We start from the raw sequence: 23,416 nt of genomic DNA on the forward strand, positions 1-23,416 counted from the left end.
CATACTTTCTAAACTTATTTAGAGTTATGCATCACCTTTTATGTCAAATACTAATATTAAAATTATACAGTAATTATACTTATTTATAGAATAATACTTATTCATACAATAATTATACAGTACCACTGTTACCAGTCAAATTAATTAATTCAATCAAAATCCATCCTTGCAGTGCAGAGGTGAAATACTCCTTAATCTGTATTAATTCATCATGTGTCGGGTCGCGTCAGAACAATGAGCCAGTCCGAAAGTCATAATTTCGATTTTTAAAGTCATAATTTCGATTTGGCATGTCAAAATTTCGACTTTTTATCTCATACTTATGGCTTTTAAAGTCATAATTTCGATTTAGTAAGTCATCATTTCGATTTAGTAAGTCATAAATTCGACTTTTTATGTCATAATTATGCCTTAAGAATGCTCGATTTTTTTTTCTTATGTGGCGGGAATGGGCTTCCATAGAAACGGGCTTCCATGCACCACAGATCTGCAGACTACAGAGTAACTTTTACTTGCTGTGGATCGCTACACACCACGCTTTGTCACAATCTTCAAGTGTTCAAGAAGCATTGGAGAGATATTGGATGAGCTTATGCATCAAATTAATACTGGGGTGAGTTTACTGCAGCCTTCGTTTTTTATTATTATTCTGAGTTGATCATGGTTTTGCGTACAATCTATCTAGCTGTTGTCTAAAGTTTTGTGGGGTTTTGTTGATAAACCATTTAACTGTGGACTGTAATCAAAAATAATCATGTGCACAAAAAGTATTCTCGTCGCTTCATAATATGAAGGTTGAACTACTGTAGCCACTTGGAGTATTTTAACGATGTTTTTACTATCTTTCTGGGCCTTGACAAAACAATGGAGTTTAGTAAAAAAAAATAAAATAAAAAAAAAACTTAAGAAAGAAATAATTAAAAAAGTGTATGCTAAACTAAATGTATCTCCCTGATATATATATATATATATATATATATATATATATATATATATATATATACATATATATATAATTTTTTTTTACTTTATACCTTAAAAATATATATTTTAATACAGAAATAATTTTTTTATTGTCTTTTGTACCTTGCATTATCTTGTTTCATTTCAGAGAGGCACAATGAATGCAGACACCAGTAACAAGAACAACTGTTTAGAAATGCTTTATTGAATTGCAAAAATACAATTTGTCTTTAGATTAATTTGCTGATTGGTTAATAAAGATTGATTGGTAATGATTAAGGTGATGATGGAGAAGATGATCAGTTAATTCCTTTGACTTCTCAGACTCCTTCACACCAAGCCTTGAATGACAGTGACTGGACAGTCGTTAGTTAAAGGCTCCATGTTAATACATCAAAAACTGGCAGATAAATTAATTCGAAAACATACCTGTTACTGGCCTCTGACCTTTGAGTTTGATTGGCCCCATTGTCACAGTATTGGTGTGGTAGGTGCTGTCAAGGGATCTCTTGCGACGTAAGCGGCAACCTTTGCGGCAGCGAGAGTTGTAATCGTTATCGGGGCAGATGATCACTTTACACTGCAGGTACACGTAGGCATGAGTCCGAAGGAACTTGAAAGCCTGGAAACGGAACTGAGCATAATAGTGCTGACCGCTGGTGTAGGAATAATATGTGTTGTCTCTGGGACATCTACAAAAGATAAAATAAGAGAAATTACTTGAATTTGAAAGATAAATAAATTTGGACTACGGTCAAACTCAGTCACATTGAGTTAGTTTCACTATTAATGCAAATGAGTACAAGAACTATAGTAGGTAGCAACATAATTCTTACTATTACTGTCTCACCCGTTACGCAGCAGGTCATAGGAACGATCTTTGAAGTGATTGGGATTTGGAGATGCTACACAGGTGTCCAAGAAGAGATCCAGGCTGTAGTCAGGCCTGTTTAGCTTGACTTGAACATACAGAAACTGGTTCAGCTTCACTTCATATGGAGAGTCATAAATTTGTTGGTAGAAACTGCTGGAGGTGTAAAAGGCTATGCTGGCATTGTAGCGCCCCGTTCCTGTGATGTTGGCATTGATGTTCTCCCTGGCCTTGTAGAATATCTGGACCATAGTGTCCGGCTCCATTCGGCAGCCCACATGTAGTAGGAACTGTGACTGACGAGTGATCTCACCCGACTGAGACTGAGATGCCCGCACATTGTTGGTGTAGGACACATAACCGTTCTTCATCTAGGAGAGAGAGACAGAGAGCAGGTGATGTTGTGTGGTAAACATGCTATTCAATGATGCTTACTAACCTGACACAGAAAATTCAATCATTAAAAGCTGGATCTGACACACATGTAGATAATACCTCTTTGGCGGTTCCACATGTGTTGAGAGAGAAGCTGAACACAACCTCAGTACTGTTAATAGTGGGTCTGCAAAGATTATCATCCACATAAAGGTCATTTCCACTGTATCCAAATGAGTTCAAGTAAGTCCTTTGAATGACAATGACCATGTTGTCTGAGGAACAATTCACATGACCTGCAATACAAAGAATTTCATCCCCTTAATGTAATTTTTGTGCAAGTATATATGTTAAATCTGGGTATGACAAATGTGTTGAATAGTTATAGCTGTTTAGCATCAGTTGTAATATTTTAGTTATTTAACATGGTATTACCTTCATCTGCAGTCAGAGAGCTTGTGAAAAGGGCCTTAAAACCATGACTGACACCAGAGTAGTCACTCCTGAAGACAACAGTCAGGTATTCTGAAGAAGAGTGAAACACCTGGTTGGTGGTGTCATTGAAGCAGACCTTTCCCAGCTGTGAATGACCAGTGGAAGAGCCGTCGTGTATAGAGATGTAGTCACAGTTACAGCAGCGGTCCAATCTGGAAGAATCAGAAAAAGATCTTTAAAGACATTTAACCTAATTTGAATTAAACAAGCCATATAACTGGTCTCACCCACGGGTCATTAGTGGTACTGCACAAACTTAATAAACGCCAAATAATAACACTGGTCGTAACAGTACACAATAATTTTTGTAATAATACATTCAATTATAGACTATAAAAGTAAATTAAATTATTATATATGTAAAATATGGTATAAATATGATGTTTTCATCAATCAAAAGTTATGTTTGCTTAGATGCAAACATAAGTACCACTAGTAGTTCCACCAGAAAGATCCACCTACTTCCACCACAATTCAATCAATCACAGCTGATCTCTCACTTACTGCACATCAGCAAATGACAGGAAGATCCTCTGTCCTTGCTGAGCAGAGAGATACCACACACAGTAGGCATTGTCATGGTAATAGCTTGGGTAGTTTGGACTGGAAAACAGCCGAGATCCATACAGGTGTCCTCCACACTGAGGTTGAGAAACTGGAGATTATGATGCCCCAAAATACATGGCAAAGCAGTAATCATCAGTGCCAAGGCATGTAGGAAAAGAGGAGAAAAACACCAAAATTGGAACATTTTGCACAATAGATGCTGTGGAGAGAGTTGTTGATCAAATTTTAAAGGTTATGTGTGGCCTTGCACATATATTTTTAAAACCATATTTGTTAATTTGTCCTGGTGATATTTTACGAAATTTAACAAATCTGTTCCCTTTCGAAGGGAACTCAACAATACGTCAACGACGCTATGGGGAACGCCTCAGGCGTGACAGGTGTCTGAAATCACTATCAAATCACGTCAATCATATTGACCGGCGACAGCCCGTGAATCATTAGCGTGAATGATTAACATGCGACCTGGAAGTATAAAGGGGCGCCTTGCAAACATGACAAATCATCTCATCGTCTTCAGGGACTGTCTGTTTGAAAACGCTACTCAATGAAACGGTAAGAAAATGAAATGTACAGCACACGAGTGCGTTTTTTCCTGCCTGGGAGAAGAGCGCGCACGAGAGGTTCTCGAGGGAATCCTCTGTGTGAACTGTGAGCATTTTTCTCTTAAAACGCTCCGCTCTCGTCTGGCCCTCTTCTCGAGTGAAGGGGGTTCAACATCTGGTCCGCGTGGTCCCGCTCGTGCTGAGGCAGAGCGGCGACTTGCATCATGGGCTTCCAGATAGAGCTCATCGATCATCTTGAGAGTCCTGTAAACCTCTCAAATGATTCGACGGCTGACGAGGGCGAACTGCAGGCACCAATGGTTTCCTGCAGTTGCTGCTCTTCAGGACGAGCAGGAGATGGCTGAGGAGGTTTATAATCAGGTAGATCCTGAACCCTCTCAGCCACCCTGCCCCGTGTATGCAGACCTGGTGGATGTTGTGGAGCGCGCCGCCAACAGGCTGTAGCTGCCATGGCGACGCGCTAGAGGAGAGACCGGTCGCGGTAGGCTTGGCGATCGGTTTCTCCCCTGCCATACACACCAGCTCAGGTGAGCCTTCCATTCCTTCCTGATCTTCACACGGAGATCGAGAGGGCATGGAAGAGCCCATACTCTGCCCGTATTCACCGACATCAGCGGGTTAATTTCGCTGATGTTGAGGGGATCGCAGAGCATGGGTATGTGTCGATGCCGCCCATTTGACGAGTCGTTTGCGAACTATTTCGTGTCTGGGCAGGCGTCGACACTGAGAGCTCCAACCCTGCCATCCAAACCGCTAAAGTCAACAGCACGTTTGAATGGCAGAGCATACACGACAGCGGTTCAGGCTGGTGCTTCCCTGCACACTATGGCGGTGCTGCAGGCATATCAGGCCGACCTGCTGCAGGATCCTGCATACCGCTGAGATCCGGTTCCACACCCAGGCAGGCGGGAGGGCCTGGCCCTTCACGGTCCGAGGACCGTAGACAGGGCCAGAGAGCCAGTGTCGCCTCTCGTGCGCCCCCTCCGTGGAGGAACAGGGCGCAGAAGAGGCGTGACTCCCGCAAGAAGAGGGATCTGAGGGAGGTTATCCAGCACAAGCGCACACAGTGTCGCTGATGGATAATCTCCCCGGAGGGCTTCATTAAAAAGAAATCCAGCCCTCTCCTCTCTTCTGACTCCCCAGACGTTCATTACATCAGGCCTGGGGCTGGGCCTATGATAAGAACGATGTTCCAATGGCCCGCCTAGGCTTGGCTAGTAGAAACGCCTCTTTCAGGCATGTAAAGTGGTGGACCCCAGGGTCATAAAGAACTATCTGGCGAGTCTTCACTCCGCACGCCGCAGGTGAGCTGACTGGTCTTTTAAGAGTAATTTTTTTGTGAATTAAAATTCCGAGATGTATCTCTCTACAGACCTCGTTCCCTGTATAGAGCTACGGGGTCATGTCAAGGTAATAAGGTAAGAGAAGTTTCCTGGATCATTAGGGCCCTGAAGTTCCCCGTTAGGTGGCCAGAACGATAACTATGTTAGCCTTCGGGCTGTTAGCCACCTCAGGGTAGAGTAGTTGGTCTCTCTCTTAGAATTTTTTACTTAGAGTGTTGACTGACGCTAGAGCTTCAGATAGATCTTATGTCCGGCCCACGGGTCCGTTGACTTCTTCCTGAGTATTTCGCCCCTTGAGCTCTGTTTGGGTTTCATTAGGCTGAGCGATTCTGCAGCCCTTTGTATGGAATAATACAGACTATATTCTTTAGTAAGGCTGTGGCTCCTCCGAGCCCTCAGATTGATCTATGCTTGCAGGCTGGCCCTCACCAGGGCCGCCTCTGTAGCTGGCCTAGGCTGTGCCAGGGATAATAGAGGCGCTCTGCTAAAAATTTTAGCATTTCTTCCTCTGACCCTTCACTGTGTGAATGTTGGTTTCTAGCATCCCTGTATAAACAGCCTCCTCCCATGGGAGTCGTTAGGCCAAGGCCCGCCCCCTTCTCTGCATTCTGGGGTGCCTAGAGTAATGCAGCGTGGTGCTGAGGATGGTTTGTAAGGACATGGTAGGCCTCAAACAGGCCTCCGTGGTATATATGTCTTTATTGAGCAGGGTTAGGCCGTCTTTCGCTTCACGAAGAAGACTGGGTTTCCTGCCCGACTCTGCCATGCAGAACTGGCCTACGGATTTAGGCCGCCAGTTTAGGCTTCACTCACCTCGCTGAGCTACTGCTCGAGCGCTAGGTTGTAGGTGGTTGGCTTTCATTCAAGCCCCACTCCCCTAGGTTGGGCACAGATACATTTCTGTCACCCCTAGAGCCGCTGGCAGGCCCGCACCCTGGTAACCTCAGGGTGAGGTGTGAGTATTCCCCTGTGATACAGGGTAGGTCTGAGCACTTCACTCCCAGTTCTGTTTTATCCCACCTCGCACCACTATGGCTCGGGTCGAGTATGAAGTAAGCTTCACTTCTTCTTTGGTCGAAGTACGCTCCCCTGAAGCCAGAGCATTGCCCTGAGCTGACGCCCATGCATAGATGGTAGGCCCCTGACTAACTGGGGCCTCCGTTGAGGCAGAGTGGCGTATGTTGTACTCCCCTTGTTTTAAGGGTGCTGGCTTTCTTGCGGAGTACACTGCCATGGGCAATGTGATTAGGCACCAGGATGCTGTAGGCGCTGTGTAAACAGTTTTTCTGCCAACGAAGGCTGCGCCATTAGGTAGTAGGCCTCAGCAGGCCTCCTTGATTGGACAGCCCCCCAGAGGGCACTGTAGGCCAGCTCACTTTACGTGGTTGGCCTTGGTGGTTCGGGCAGTTGACTCACTGATGGGTAGTAGGCCTTAAACAGGCCTCCTCGGAGGTGAGTCCCAACATTGTGGGACATACCTTATAGCGCTACTGGAAGCCCATTAGTGAATTATGCTGTGTAGTATGGTTTCCAACAGTGTACTTTATGGCAGAATATGACTTGCTATTAGCTAGTAGGCCCGACCAGGCCTCCCTGATAGGCGAGTCCCCAGCTGGCTGGCCTTAGCAGGCCACCTTATACTTTCACCCGGACTCAGGGCTCAAAGCTACCAGTGGTTATCAGGTAGTAGGCCACTCAGGCCTCCCTGAAGGTGAATTCCCACTTAAGATGGTTATCAGGTAGTAGGCCTCACCCGGCCGCCCTGAAGGCGAATTCCCACTTACGTTGGCTATCAGGTAGTAGGCCTCTCTGGGCCTCCCTGAATGTGAGCTCCCAAATATTGTGGCTGTCAGGTAGTAGGCCGCTCTGGGCCTCCCTGGATGTGGGCTCCCAAATATTTTGGCTGTCAGGTAGTAGGCCTCACCAGGCCTCCCTGAAGGTGAGTTCCCACATGCTGTGATTATCAGGTAGTAGGCTCCTCCAGGCCTCCTTGAATGAGAACGGTCAGGTAGTAGGCCTCACCAGGCCTCCCTGAAGGTGAGTTCCCACAGATAGTGGTGACCAGGTAGTAGGCCTCACCAGGCCTCCCTGAAGGTGAGCTCCCCACATACTGTGGTTGTAAGGTAGCAGGCCTCACCGGGCCTCCCTGAAGGAGGAGTTCCCACGTACTGTGGTTATCAGGTAGTAGGCCTCTCTTGGCCTCTCTGAAGGTGAGCATCTCACATACTGGGGTTATCAGGTAGTAGGCTCCTCCAGGCCTCCTTGATTGAGAACGGTCAGGTAGTAGGCCTCACCAGGCCTCCCTGAAGGTGAGTTCCCACAGTTTGTGGTTACCAGGTAGTAGGCCTCTCCAGGCCTCCCTGAAGGTGAGCTCCCCACATACTGTGGTCGTAGGGTAGCAGGCCTCACCGGGCCTCCCTGAAGGTGAGTTCCCACGTACTGTGGTTATCAGGTAGTAGGCCTCACGTGCCTCCCTAAAGGATCAGGTAGTAGGCCTCTCCGGGCCTCCCTGTAACGCTCCCTAGTGGTGCTGGGTTTATGAAGCTAGTGGTCTCTTGCTATCAGTTTCAGCTAGCCTTAATAGGCAGCTGCTGAAGGCGAGCTTGCGCCCTGGCTCGCTAAAGTGTTCATTCTCTGCTAAAGGTTCCCTCCCGGAACCTTTTTTGCCTACAGCCTGGTTTGCCTACCAGGCAGACCTTGTGCTCCCCTCACGAGGGTCTCTTTGAGCATGCGGCTTCCTGAGTCTGGTCAGACGGTCGTAGGCCTCTCGTGAGGCCTCCCAGTTAGATCAGCCCTTAGGCCTTCACAGGCCTCCTCAGTGTTTTGAAACACAGACACTGGGTTGATCCGTGGATCGAGTAGAGAAACTCCCCTCACTAGCAAGGGTCGGAAAGCACTATGCTGAGTCATACTCTCCGGGATATCCCGTCTCTGAGATCCGGGCCGAGTGGTTCACTGCCAGCTTCGCAGTCCCTCGGGTTGGATGCCTTACTTAAGGCATTTGTCCAGAGGCTCTGTCTTCAGACAGACAGGATTTGGCCAGACTAAGTGTCTATGTACCGGCGCCAGATCAGGCCGTCCTGGTGGCATTTCGGGGTGAGTACGTTCCCCTGAATAGTGACTGGCTGGGGTTCCCTTGGGTTCCCTAGCCACATTCCCTAGAAGGGACCCCTTCTAATTGGAAGCTGAGGTTCCAGGCCCGGAGCCGGCCCAGGTAGACCTTTCATTTAACCATGTTTATGAAGGTTTTTCTGTGAGGCTGTAGCTTGGGCTATGACCGTAGGGAATGCTGTCACTGACAGCCCAGTGTGACCTGAGGGTGAGTGGTTCTAGCGTTTCATTTGAAGTTGCTGGTTCTGACAGTTGTCACTGCCACTTGGCATGCACTCCCCTTAGCATGGCGGCGTTGGTATATCGTTCCCCATAGCGTCGTTGACGTATTGTTGAGTTCCCTTCGAAAGGGAACGTCTCAGGTTACGACTGTAACCTATGTTCCCTGAGAACAGGGAACGAGACAATACGTCTCCCTGCCATGCCGCGGGGCTTGCCTACCGTACAGTCCCTTCAGACGATAAGGTGATTTGTCATGTTTGCAAGGCGCCCCTTTATACTTCCAGGTCGCACGTTAATCATTCACGCTAATGATTCACGGGCTGTCGCCGGTCAATATGATTGACGTGATTTGATAGTGATTTCAGACACCTGTCACGCCTGAGGCATTCCCCATAGCGTCGTTGACGTATTGTCTCGTTCCCTGTTCTCAGGGAACATAGGTTACAGTCGTAACCTGAGACGTTCTACAATAAATATGAAATAGCTTATTGAGACACTACCCATTCCAATTATCTATGGCACTTCACAGGTGATAATTAAAGATACTCTGCATGTGACACATTTCACCCATAATCTTTACCTAAAGGCACAAACACACTCATACACCTATTCAATGCTATGTTCTACTCATGCATGTATTAAGGTCACATTATAGACATTTATCTACACAGTAACCCAAATAACAGCTACTTGGCCCAACAAACTAGCATTCACGAGTTCGCACACAATCAGAATAGAAATGATAATGTGTGCATATTTGCCGTGCTGTCCAAGGGGAGGGCTCTGAGCTCGGAATTTGGCCCAAACCCAGAGTACTCTTCCCATCTTTGACGGGGATAGGAACCAGCCAAAGTGAGGTGTTGGGGTGGAGGAGGGATGCTGCAAAACTGTCATGGGACAGAGGTGAGGGACGGCTATATAGACAGGTCTCTTCTCGCGCTGATTGGATGGATTACCTGAATGTTCTAATAATTATAACGTGCTGATAATAATTGCCTGGACAGGCATTCATTATAACAGGAGAAGATTTAAAATGAGGAATTCAGGAGAATTATCTGTTCTGAAATCAGACTAAACTGGCAGTATATTTTTGTTCCATCTGTGTAAGAATCCAGTATTTTTGAATTTCGAATATATATGGTTTACCAAACATAATTATATGATAATATGAGAACCATAATTATATGAGAATGACTAGTAATATAACATTGATATTTTGTAGCAATGTTTCCTTGGAAAAGGAAAATCTAAAAGATAAACTGTTTCACATTTACACATTTTCAGCATCTCCAAAATTAAGAAATTCAAATAGTGAATTTCATGTCCTTTTCCCTGTGCTATGAATGGTCCACGTGCATTATTAATGTAGTTATTAGTGCAACAGATACTAGTTACTAGCCACCCCATGATTCTTCCCATAGAGATGGGAAACTGTAACAACAGTAATTATTAACTTTGACATAGCAAAAAAGGAGATGTTGAAATTCATAATATTATATAGTTCAAGTTCATGTCAGTATTTTGCTTGTGTACGTTTTGGCATCTATAGGTCCTCATTGTGCTCTCGTGTCCAGCTTACTCAACTTGTAATTAGTGTTAGTATTTTCACATGTGTCTCATTCAGCTGTGTTCATTTAAGTGACCCTGTCTCCTAATTTCTTTGCTTCGTGTTTAGTTGTTCTGAAGCCAGTTGCCTGAGTAGATGTTCTCAGCCAGTAAATGTATGGACTTATGTTTTGCTAAGAGTCTCCAGATCCCCACTGACTCACTCGCTACCCCTTTGGCAGTTACTGCACTGGATGGAAGACCTCTGGGTCCTGGGAAGGTAACCCTTCTTACCTTTGTCCTTCACCTCTCTATTCACCAACACCAGGAGGAGTTGTGTTTACATATGATACAGTCTCCAGAGTTCCCTTTTATCTATGATCATCCCTGGCTTCTTCACCATAACCCTCATCTTGACTTGTCCACGGGCACTATCCTCAATTAGGGTGCCACTTTTCATGTCACCTGTTTGATCCAGAGTTCCCCTGACCCTATTCTTGAGTCTCAAGAACCCTTACACCTATCTCAAGTCCCCACTCAGTACCTCCACCTCAAGGCAGTCTTCAGTAAAAAGAAAGTCGCCAGGTACCTGTCCCCCAGAGGCCGCATCTTCTCTTTGTCTTCTCCCGAGCGAGCAGCCATAGGCAATTACATTGAGGAGGCCCTCACGGCAGGGATCATTCGTCAGTTCATTTCTCCTGCTGTTGCTGTTTTATTCTTTGTGGCGAAAAAAGATGGATGCATGGATGCATAGATTACCAAGGCCACAACAAGATCACTATCCAAAACCGTTACCCATTGCTGCTTATGGCCACAGCTTTTGAGATACTGCAGGGAGCTTCCATCTTCACCAAACTTGACTTGCACAATGCGTACCATCTTGTGTGCATTAGACAAGGGGATGAGTGGAAGACTGCATTTAACCCATTGGGCACTATGAGTACCTTATGTCCTTCAGCCTTACCAATGCTCCCATGGTTTTTCATGCTCTGATAAATGATGTCCTTAGAGACATGCTTATGTCAAACCTGAGAAGTGTGAATTTCATGTGACCCACGTACAGTTCCTTGGATTCATCATTAAGCCTGGCCATTTTCAAATTGATCCCCGGAATGTTAAAGCAGTCACGGAGTGGTCCATCCCCTCGTCTGTGAAGGTGGTGCAGCGATTTCTTGGTTATGCCAACTTTTACCGCAAATTAATTCTGAACTTCAGCTCTGTGGTGGCTCCCCTATCAGCTCTCTCTAAAGGGAATAATGCTAAGTTTTGCTGAGGTCCTGAAGCAGAGTCGGCCTTCAGTGAATTCAAACTCCACTTTACTTTAAAGCACCCATTCTCACTCTCCCAGACCCAGACAAACTCTTCGTTGTTGGGATGGATGCTTCCGATGTGGGTGTTTGGAGCAGTGCTTTCCCAGATGGGGGAGGATAACCGATTTCATCCATTTGTATTCCTTTCATACTACCTTACACCAACAGAGAGGAATTACCATGTGGGAGTTACTGGCTGTTAAATTGGTGCTGGAAGAATAGAGACATTGGCTAGAGGGGGCCAAACACCAATTTCAGGTACTCACCACATAAATCTAGAGTACATTCAGCAGGTCAAGCGACTCCACCCTCATCAGGCACGCTGGTCTCTATTCTTCAACCAGTTTGTTTATTTTATCCTACCGCTCTGGCTCCAAAAATATTAAACCTAATGCACTGTTTTGAGTATACACAAGCAGTAATCAAAAAGATCCTATTTTACCCATTATCCCGAGCTGGCCCCTGCATGATGGGAACATGAAAATACAGTAATACAAGCACAGGCCCAGGAACCAGACAAGCCAGCCAACCCTCTTGTGTGTCCCTAAAGCTGTTCCAAGCACTACTCCCACCCTTGAATTCTTCCAGGGACAGTTTTGGTGATCGATCATCAAGGAGGATACCAAAATCTTTGTAAGCGCCTGTCCCACATACAGTCAGAAGGCCTCTCATTGCTCAATGTGGCGAGGGGGCGTGGTCTCGCGAAGTCTGTAGCTAGAGACGAGTCAGCGAGCTGTGCGATGAGTAAGTAGGTCAAGTGCAGATGATGAACACCTGTGTCTGATTGCAGTGATTGGTGTGGAGACCGCATATAAGCTGCCAGGAATGAGTGAGCGGGGAGAGAGAGGCTTGGGACTCGCACGCGACCTGCAGCACACGCAGCACACGCTGGCATCGGACTGAGTTTATTCAAGTGGAAAGAGTTGCAGATCAAACGGACTGAGTTTTGCTAAAGTGGAAAGAGTGGTCATCTGACTGAACTGTGAGAGCTGGAGACATACAGCGTGAGCTGGTACAGCAGGCAGAGTGTTTCATATATTGTGCTGTAGTGTTTCACTACGGTGAAGGCACACAAGCGCCCCTTTTTGTTTATTATATTTTGTTTCTAAATAAAGTGCGAGTCCCAATTCCGCCGACCCTGTCTTCTTCCTACACCCACGCTGAGTTTCACTACACTGGTGCCGAAACCCGGGAAGAAGAAGACTGCCGCCGCCATGCAGAACCCGCCAGGAACGCCATTTGCGGACCTCATCCAAACGCTCGCGGATCTTCACAGGGAGCAACACCACGCCCTGCTGGCCATAAAGGAGGAGCAAGAACAGCGGTTCCACATGCTTCTCCAAGGCCAGCAAGAAGACCGCGAGCTGTTCCGGAGCTGGCTCGACCGGGAGATTCGGGCCGTCCTCGATCCAGCTACGGCCTCGGCCCCGCCCCTGCCCCTCAATAAGATGGGACCCCAGGATGATCCGGAGGCATTCCTGGACCTTTTTCGGAGGTCGGCCGAGGGCCGGGGATGGCCCCGAGCGGACTGGCCAATGCAACTCATCCCACTGCTATCGGGAGAGTCGCAGATAGCCGCCGCCCAACTGCCAGTCCAGAATCTCCTGGTCTATAAAGACCTGAGGCGCGCCATTCTTCAGCGGGTCGGCCGGACCCCTGAACAACATCGCCAGCGGTTCAGATCCCTGAGCCTGGAAGAGTCCGGCCGGCCCTTCGTCATGGCGCAACAGCTCCAGGACTCCTGCCGCAGATGGCAGATGGCCGACGGAGGCGACGTCGAGGACGTTATGAACAAGGTGGTACTGGAACAATTCATCTCCAAACTGCCCAAGAAGACTGCCCAGTGGGTCCATTGCCACCGCCCGACGTCGCTGGACCAGGCCATCCACCTGGCGGAGGATCACATGGTGGCGTGCTCAGGGGTCGGCGAGCCCCTTCCATCTGTCTCTCTCTCTCCCTCTCTCTCTCTCTCTCTCTCTCTCTCTCATCCCCTTCTCTCCCCAAACCTGTTCCCCTTCCCAGGTCTTGTGGGGGGCTGATGCCCCGGCCGGCGCCGAGATGGAAAACTGGGGCTCCGGTGGAGCCTGTCCCCGCATTCAGGGCCCCACCCAGGGGGGCTGCGTCCGTCGACCACTCCGCTCCGATTCCGCCAATCCCTTCACCCGCTTCCTGCCACTGGGGCGGTGGGGAGGCCTGGGCCGGCCTGTTGCCGCTGCGGGGACCCGGGACACTTTATCGACCGGTGTTCGGTGATGGAGGTGGGGACACTGATTCGGGTTCCCGACGCGCCACAGGCTGCCCCCGATCGAGCTGGCCTGTACCAGATACCAGTGATTATCAAGGGCGGTACTTATCAGGTTTAGGTGGATTCAGGCTGCAACCAAACCTCCATTCATCAAAGCCTGATTCAACCTGGGGCATTGGATAACAGCCGCATGGTTAAGGTGCGGTGCGTGCACGGGGTGGTGGTAGGGTTTCCGTTGTCCGGTAATTACCGGACATTGGCCGGTAAAAAAATGAAATGTCCGACAAAATTAAATCTCCCCGGTCAAATTGTCCGATTAAAATTGCCTAATAATCCCGCCCCCCTAACACAATCTGAATTTGAGAATAAGCCTAAAAAGTATAAAGCAAAAATACACCGATCTTTGGCTATGTTATAAATATAAAGGAACAGGCTCTACCATTTTAAAGTTATGAAACAACATCGCATGCTGCATTTCAAATAAAGCGCACGCCTAAAACGGCTGTAATATAGGCCTAAACAACGAACGATTGATTGAGACGTTTAAAATATGGTCAGGCCCAGGCAGACTAGCCTTAAAAGCTTTTTTCCAGAGGCCTGACAATGGTGAATCAGAAACATCTCATTATAGCCAGTGGTTCTAATCCGCGCACTCGTACAGTTTTTTGTTTTTTTTCCTCTCTCATCAAAACTGAATAGCCTAAGCCTATTTTCACCAGTGGTTACAGTCTATATCAAGCAGGGACACGTTTGTGTGCATTTTATTTTGTGATTTCACCGGAATGAATAGAGAGTCTCCGCAACGGCGATAGATTGAAACGCGCGTCCGAGTGAAGATTGCGCAACCCGCGCGGCGCGTCGTCCATGCAACTGATAGCAGCGGACACGAGCGCTCAGCTTGATTTCAAAAACAACAGATTTTAGCGCTAGATCTCTTATTTAATAGCGAACTAAAGGTATGATCTGCTAGTTAACTGGATATGTTTTATTTATTTGTATTAGGTACATCCGTGCCTCAATGTTTCAAAAAGTGAATGTGTGTGAAACCATAGTAAAAAACAATTGGCGTTGATTGACGCCAATCGTCTATTTGAAAGTTAAGCTAATAATAACATGTCGCATTCTATACAGTCTGATTATGTATTTTTTTAAGTTACATAGACTGCCTCCAGTTTTCCTCAACTTGACTAATTAAGAGGCGATATTTGACCGGCATATCATCAAAATGTCCGTAAAACGAAACCTCTGCCGGTCCCTTTGACCGGCACCATTTTTTTCTAGCGGAAACTCTGGGTGGTGATAAGTTATCCTATAATGCCTGTGGTAATTCTATTTAGGGGACAAAAGCATAGCGTAGAGGTAGCAGTTAACCCGCACCTCCGGCATCCGCTAATTCTGGGAACGAATTGGCCTGCTTTTAGTAAATTATTGGGGTCTTTATGTGCAGATGCCCCTTGGGAAAAGAAAAGCGAGGGAAAGACAGAAGTTGTTCAGGTGGGAGATGCTGAGCCGGGACCTCTGGCGTCTGCTGCAGGGGAACGGAGTACTCTGGAGAGAACTATCCTCACAGAGCGCGATGATTTTCCCCTGGAGCAGTCCCAGGACGAGACGTTAAAACATGCGTTTAATCAGGTCCGTTCTATCGACGGCCAGGTACTCCACCCAGACCAACCACTCTCTTATCCCTATTGTGCTATTTTAAAAGATAAGTTGTATGGGGTGACCCAAGACACCCAGTCAAAAGAGGATACAGCGCAGTTGTTAGTTCCTAAAAGCCGCCGGGAAATGCTTTTTCAGGCGGCTCACTGTAATTCCATGGCCGGGCATTTAGGTCAAACGGCGACACTAAACCGTCTCATGGCCCGGTTCTTCTGGCCGGGGTGGAGGGAGGCTGCAGGCCGGACGGCTCCCCGGCCTGAGTCGGGCGATGGGGGTATGTGGCGAGGGGGGCGTGGTCTCGCGAAGTCTGTAGCGAGAGACGAGTCAGCGAGCTGTGCGATGAGTAAGTAGGTCAAGTGGAAAGAGTTGCAGATCAAACGGACTGAGTTTTGCTAAAGTGGACAGAGTCGACATCTGACTGAACTGTGAGAGCTGGAGACATACAGCGACATACTCTTGCCTTTGGATTATACCTTTCTCTGTTTATTTTTTGTGGACTTTCTCTAGAGTTTTTTTACTTTAAGATCTTTGAAATGTTGGAATATTTTTTGTGGAATGCCCTTTTTGGACCGGTTTTGTTATTTGAGAATTACATTTAGCTATTTTTTTGTTGTTGTTGTTGTTGTTGTTGTTGTTGTTTTTGTTCCAGCTGTGGAATTTTGATGCTTGAACTTTTATTTAAATGAATTATGCATCTCAACTTCTTCTAAGTGTATCTTACTAATGGGTTCACCATTCTCCAGTGGCTCAAGGATTGAGAGTTTGACTCTCATGCTATTATTTTAATCACATACCTACAAAGACCCAGTTTGCATGAAATCCTCTTCTTGTTACACTTGCATCACTGTAGAAAAGCACAGTCAGATCATTGTTGCTTGATTTAAAAGACTGGTTCCTGTACTCTCGAATTTCGTCCAGTAAAGGGTGAAGGGTAGAAGGACCATCATATACTCTGATGTAATCACAGCACTTTTCTAAACTAGCAGGTGGAAAAGAGAGAATGCAAATGTAAATATGGTTTGTCCACCATATTAGTATTTTGTAGCAATGTTTTCTTGGAAAAAGAAAATCTAAAAATGACAAATTTTTAGTATTATCTGTTCCAAAATTACGAAGTTCAAATAGTGTCTTACTCAACATCGGTGAAGGTCAGTGACACAGTCCTGTTCCCTGTGCTATGAATGGTCCATGTGCATTTTGAATAATCAGCGTAGTTATTGGGGTACCGGGGGCTAAACAATTCACCCATTGAATCTGTCAGATTGCCACCACACAATTCTTCACCTAGAGATTTAAAACAGTATAAAAAAGATAGTCACGGCTGTTATTATAAGAGAATGACTAGAAATATTACACAGCAAACTAGGAAAGATTGAAATTCAGGTTTCACTTTATTTTCATGGTCCCTTTATCACATTCTGTTGACTATAAGTAAAGTTGCACCTACAGTACATGTCTACAAACTCTCATTAAAGTGTCAGTAGAGTATTAGTAGACTGGTAGGGTTAGGGTTAAAATAAGTTGACATGTACTGTAGTTGCAAATTTACTCATAGTCAGTAGAATGTCTGTTAGAGGATAATCACAATAAAGAGTCGGCAGATATTAAGCAGACAGTCTTCTAATACTCTAATGAGAGTTAGTTGACATGTAGTTGCAAAGTTTCTTATAGTCAACAGAATGTTCAAAAGGGACCATCTAAATAAAGTGTTACTGAAATTCATAATATCATTGATCAAGTTCTATTCATCTCTTTGAATCACATACCTACAAAGACCCAGTTTGCATGAAATCCTCTACTTGTTATACTATGATCACTGTAGAAAAGCACAGTCAGATCATTGTAGCTGGATTTGAAAGACTGGTTCCTGTACTCTCGTATTTCTCCCAGTAAGGCGTGGAGGGTAGAAGGACCATCATATACTCTGATGTAATCACAGCACTTTTCTAAACTAGCAGGTGGAAAAGTGAAAACGCATGCAAATGTAATTATGGTTTGTTCACCCATATTAGTATTTTGAAGCAATATTTTCTTTGACAAAAGAAATCTGAAAGTTACACATTTTTAGAAAATTAAAATAGCCTAGTGTCCTACACAACATCAGTGAAGGTCAATGACACAGTCTTGTTCCCTGTGCTATGAATGGTCCACGTGCATCGTGCATTATTAATGTAGTTATTGGGGTAACGTGGGCTGAAAAATTCACCCATCGAATCTGTCAGATTGCCACCACATGATTCTTCACCTAGAGATTGAAAACAGGATAAAAAGTTAGTCACAACTGTATGAGATAATGAGTAGAAATTTCACATCGCAAACTGAAGAGGCTGAAATTCATGGTACAGTATATCATAGATCAAGTTTTATTAATTTATTTTAATTACTTACCCAAAAAAACCCAGTTTGCATGAAATCCTCTACTTGTTACACTAGCATCACTGTAGAAAATTACAGTCAGATCATTGTTGCTTGATTTGAAAGAATGGTTTCTGTACTCTCGTATTTCTCCCATTAAAGGGTGGAGGGTAGAAGGACCATCATATACTCTGATGTAATCACAGCACTTTTCTAAACTAGCAAGCAGAGAGCGAAAAACACAAACAAATGTATTACTTTCTCCACCATATTTATATAGTGTAGCAATGTTTTCTTGAAAAAAAGGGAAATCTGAAAGTTAAAGATTTTTTGGATTCTCAGTTCCAAAATTAAGAAAACCAAATAGTGTCCTACACAACATCGATGAAGGTCAATGACACGGTCCTGTTCCCTGTGCTATGAATGGTCCATGTGCATCGTGCATTATTAATGTAGTTATTAGGGTATCGGGGGCTGAAAAATTCACCTATCCAATCTGTCAGATTGCCACCACATGATTCTTCAAATAGAGATGGAAAATACAATGAAAAGACAGTTATGACTGTAACTATGAGAGAATGAGTAGAAATCTCACATCACAAACTAGGAGATATTGAAATTCATAATATTATAGATCAAGTCCTATTCATCTCTTTTAATCGCATACCTACAAAGATCCAGTTAGCATGAAATCCTCTATTTGTTACACTTGCATCACTGTAGAAAAGCACAGTCAGATCATCGTTGCTTGATTTGAAAGACTGGTTTCTGTACTCTCGCATTTCGTCCAGTAAAGGGTGAAGGGTAGAAGGACCATCATATACTCTGATGTAATCACAGCACTTTTCTAAACTAGCAGGTGGAAAAGTGAAAACGCATGCAAATGTAATTATGGTTTGTTCACCCATATTAGTATTTTGAAGCAAAGTTTTCTTTGACAAAAGAAATCTGAAAGTTACACATTTTTAGAAAATTAAAATAGCCTAGTGTCCTACACAACATCAATGAAGGTCAATGACACAGTCTTGTTCCCTGTGCTATGAATGGTCCACATGCATCGTGCATTATTAATGTAGTTATTGGGGTAACGGGGGCTGAAAAATTCACCCATCGAATCTGTCAGATTGCCACCACATGATTCTTCACCTAGAGATGGAAAACAGGATAAAAGGATAGTCACAACTGTATGAGATAATGAGTAGAAATTTCACATCGCAAACTGAGAGGCTGAAATTCATGGTACAGTATATCATAGATCAAGTTCTATTAATTTATTTTAATTACTTACCCAAAAAAACCCAGTTTGCATGAAATCCTCTATTTGTTACACTTGCATCACTGTAGAAAATTACAGTCAGATCATTGTTGCTTGATTTGAAAGAATGGTTTCTGTACTCTCGTATTTCTCCCATTAAAGGGTGGAGGGTAGAAGGACCATCATATACTCTGATGTAATCACAGCACTTTTCTAAACTAGCAAGCAGAGAGCGAAAAACACAAACAAATGTATTACTTTCTCCACCATATTTATATAGTGTAGCAATGTTTTCTTGAAAAAAAGGGAAATCTGAAAGTTAAACATTTTTTGGATTCTCAGTTCCAAAATTAAGAAAATCAAATAGTGTCCTACACAACATCGGTGAAGGTCAATGACACGGTCCTGTTCCCTGTGCTATGAATGGTCCATGTGCATCGTGCATTATTAATGTAGTTATTAGGGTATCGGGGGCTGAAAAATTCACCCATCCAATCTGTCAGATTGCCATCACATGATTCTTCAAATAGAGATGGAAAATACAATAAAAAGACAGTTATGACTGTAACTATGAGAGAATGAGTAGAAATTTCACATCACAAACTAGGAGATATTGAAATTCATAATATTATAGATCAAGTCCTATTCATCTCTTTTAATCGCATACCTACAAAGATCCAGTTAGCATGAAATCCTCTATTTGTTACACTTGCATCACTGTAGAAAAGCACAGTCAGATCATCGTTGCTTGATTTGAAAGACTGGTTCCTGTACTCTCGTATTTCTCCCAGTAAGGCGTGGAGGGTAGAAGGACCATCATATACTCTGATGTAATCACAGCACTTTTCTAAACTAGCAGGTGGAAAAGTGAAAACGCATGCAAAAGTAATTATGGTTTGTTCACCCATATTAGTATTTTGAAGCAATGTTTTCTTTGTCAAAAGAAATCTGAAAGTTACACATTTTTAGAAAATTAAAATAGCCCAGTGTCCTACACAACATCAGTGAAGGTCAATGACACAGTCTTGTTCCCTGTGCTATGAATGGTCCACGTGCATCGTGCATTATTAATGTAGTTATTGGGGTAACGTGGGCTGAAAAATTCACCCATCGAATCTGTCAGATTGCCACCACATGATTCTTCACCTAGAGATGGAAAACAGGATAAAAAGATAGTCACAACTGTATGAGATAATGAGTAGAAATTTCACATTGCAAACTAGGAGAGGCTGAAATTCATGGTACAGTATATCATAGATCAAGTTATATTCATTTATTTTAATCACTTACCCAAAAAGACCCAGTTTGCATGAAATCCTCTACTTGATACACTTGCATCACTGTAGAAAATCACAGTCAGATCATTGTTGCTTGATTTGAAGTCGCTTGATTTGTTCCTGTACTCTCGTATTTCTCCCAGTAAGGGGTAGAGGGTAGAAGGACCATCATATACTCTGATGTAATCACAGCATGTTTCCAAACTAGCAAGCAGATACGAGAGAGAAACACATGCAAATGTAATCTTTTTTTTTTAAATTAAGGATACAGTATTTAAGTGTTTACAAAATACTTCACAATAAAATTTTGAAACATTTTCACAATGCCAATGACAAATAAGAAAAAGGGAATATCGATGTCCTACGCAACATCGGCAAAGGTCAATCCCACGGTCCTGTTCCCTGTGCTATGAATTGTCCATGTGCATTGTACATTATTAGAGTAATTATTGGGGTACTGGGGGCTAAACAATTCACCCATCCAATCTGTCAGATTGCCACCACATGATTCTGAACATCAACATGGAAAACAAGAGAATAAAAGGACAGTCACAAATTAAAACATAATATTATCTAGAATGTTATATGATAGTACTCTGATAGTGATAGATAGATAGATATATAGATAGATAGATAGATAGATAGATAGATAGATAGATAGATAGATAGATAGATAGATAGATAGATAGATAGATAGATAGAAAGATAGATCGATTTACCTGATTTACTTGTTGTCCATGAACCAAATGTATCTGCTAGAATGTGACATATAGACATAACATTTAATGTAATGTAAAACTTGTCTTTCTGTACAGTATGTGCAATGTATTACATATATTCTCTGCAGAGCCAGCTCAACAAACTGAGAAGTTCTACATCTTTTAAGCAAAACACATGTTCAGGCAGGTGTTTTCCATAAAAAGATTTCTCCAGTGAATAATAATCGTACCTTGATAGGCAGTTAGAAACAGACAGAGAATGCGAGTCAGGGCTTCCATCTTTCTCTTCTGATCAAGTTTGTCTTCAAAATGTCAATCATGACTTTTATAGTCAAAACCATCCTAAAGGGAATTTCCTTATGACACATTTATATCCTAGAACCTGTGCTGCAATAAAGTCTATAGAGCAGCAACATCGTGGAAAAGACACACCTGAATATTATGCAACTTTAATTATTACTCTTGATTGTATTAATTTATGGATATTTCTGTTGACACAAAGTTTGAGATTATGGAGTGATCATGTTAAAGATATTATAAACATACTTTCAGTCAAAGTTTCCATTACCTTACAAAAATACTTACAGTTTTCCAAAAATATGAATAAGGAGATAAGTAAAGAAGTAGGTTTCAAAACATATTTCTGGTTATAAAAAAAAAATGTTTTGAACAGCAAAGAACTGCCACAGCACTATTTGAAGTAAATGCAATTTTGAATTATCTGTAAGGCCTATACTGCAATCTCTGATCACACCATCATCGCAAACTTTGTGTCAACAGATAGGCTATATCCATAAATTAATACAACTTTCAGCTGTGTCATTTCCACAATATGTAGTTTCAGGCTCCAGGATATTGATCCATCATAAAGATATTCTCCCATTACCATGTGTATTACAAATAGATACGTATACATAATAATTTTAGTTCGCGCCTGTTGTCACCATTATGTTCAGTTAGTTAGTTTCATTATCATGGAGGGCTTTAGTTTGTTTTCATGTTCATCATGTGTTCATTTGTTCAGTTTTCCTGCTCCTCATTATTAGTTCGTCTGTGTCAGCTGGGTTCTATTAATCATCCTCATTTGTTTTTGCTATAAGTTTATCCCTTACATTCATTCTCTGTCTGATAACTGTTACCCTAAGTGTGTCTCCCTACCTATTTGCATGCCTTTTGGATATTTGTGACCCTGGATGACAAAACCAGTCATATGGGTCATTATTTTGAAATTGAGATTTATACATCAAATGAAAATCGAAACATTGAGAAAATCACCTTTAAAGTTGTCCATTTATGTTTGCGATTGTGCTGCATTCACTCACAAAAATAAATATTTGATACATTTACGGTAGGAGATTTACAAAATATCTTCATGGAACATGATCTTTATTTAATATCCTAATGATTTTTGGCATAATTTTTTTTATAATTTTTACCCATACAATGTATTGTTGGCTATTCACACAAATATACCCGTGCTACTTAAGACTGGTTTTGTGATCCAGGGTCACATTTGTTGTTAAACAACTTCTTCTTCTTCTTCTTCTTCTTCTTCTTCTTCTTCTTCTTCTTCTTCTTCTTCTTCTTCTTCTTCTTCTTCTTCTTCTTCTTCTTCTCCTTCTTCTTCTCCTTCTTCTTCTTCTGTCTGCCTGAAACCACATGTGACACATGTAGAGGATTCCTCTCAAAAGCTGCGCCCGCTATTTATGATTGCAACATGCGGAACGATTACCGGTGACCGGTACGAGTAAAAACAAAGATATGATCAGTATTTTTAATGTCACATTTGTTTTACTTAGAGGAAGCTATAAATAAGGGAGGAGTCTAGGATTAACCTATTCACTAGAATGAATCAGATCAATATTATGCAGCGTCCAGCGCCGTCACTGATCCACACGGATAATCTGTCCACATTAGAGTGATGATTTCTTCCACGGTAATAACAACATAGCCTTGAGATCTGTGGGTAAAGAGCTTCTGCAAGATTCAGCTTGTGGTGTATAACACAAAACACTGTGACGGTGACACTGCAACCACATATAGATTTGAGAAGAGAAGCTTCTTTAAAAAACTGTTTTTAACAAGTTATCAAGCTACTTTTTGCAACGCTTAGTGTGTAGCGCAATGATCTTGAAAATGGAAATGAAAATGTTTTTTTTGCAATTGCTAACATCCTTTTGTCCAATCAGTCACATTTTTAAAACTCTAAACACAATTAAGCACAACATCCACCTGTTGTGACAATAACATTGAAACAATTCATGATTTTTCACACAATATGCAGTCAATTAACACGTTTCTAAAATATTTACATTTTCTTGAAGCTTACTCAATACCAAAATCATGATCTTTCTTGCCTTATTTACAAATTAGTCCCAATGTTCCAAACCCTAAATATAGTAGTTTTCAACAACAGCAGCTCAAAAGTATAAAAAACTTTAATATAAATATATAAAAACTTTTCAATACTGTGCATGCTGTCACACGACGAATACAGTCAGCCACGGGCGATCCACACAATCCGGCATTCTTCCTCCT

General features: G+C 43.2%; 1 protein-coding gene across 1 annotated transcript; it reads right to left on the minus strand.

Annotated features, from left to right (window-relative positions):
* Positions 1-1,212: 1,212 nt before the first annotated feature.
* Positions 1,213-12,584, minus strand: LOC143746654 (CUB and zona pellucida-like domain-containing protein 1). The gene is made up of 8 exons (XM_077238612.1): positions 12,506-12,584; positions 11,399-11,523; positions 3,209-3,366; positions 2,645-2,856; positions 2,330-2,505; positions 1,814-2,205; positions 1,393-1,655; positions 1,213-1,304 (listed from the first exon to the last, which is right to left on the minus strand). The coding sequence occupies exons 1-8, from the start codon at positions 12,582-12,584 to the stop codon at positions 1,294-1,296; spliced, it is 1,416 nt and encodes a 471-aa protein (XP_077094727.1). The 3' UTR covers positions 1,213-1,293.
* Between the last annotated feature and the right edge of the window lie 10,832 nt (positions 12,585-23,416).

This window comes from Siphateles boraxobius, unplaced genomic scaffold (assembly GCF_051911475.1).
Source record: "Siphateles boraxobius isolate OS27281-9 unplaced genomic scaffold, OSU_SipBor_1 22, whole genome shotgun sequence".
Taxonomy (NCBI): domain Eukaryota; kingdom Metazoa; phylum Chordata; class Actinopteri; order Cypriniformes; family Leuciscidae; genus Siphateles; species Siphateles boraxobius.

Coding starts and splice junctions, on each gene's coding strand:
- LOC143746654 (XM_077238612.1), bottom strand. CDS start 12,584: ATGGCGGCGGCAGTCTTCTTCTTCCCGGGTTTCGGCACCAGTGTAGTG. Junction 11,524..12,505: donor GGGTGTAGGAAGAAGACAGG/GTCGGCGGAATT, acceptor TGTTGGTGTAAG/GTAGTATGAAAGGAATACAA. Junction 2,206..2,329: donor CATGTGGAACCGCCAAAGAG/GTATTATCTACA, acceptor TCTCTCTCCTAG/ATGAAGAACGGTTATGTGTC.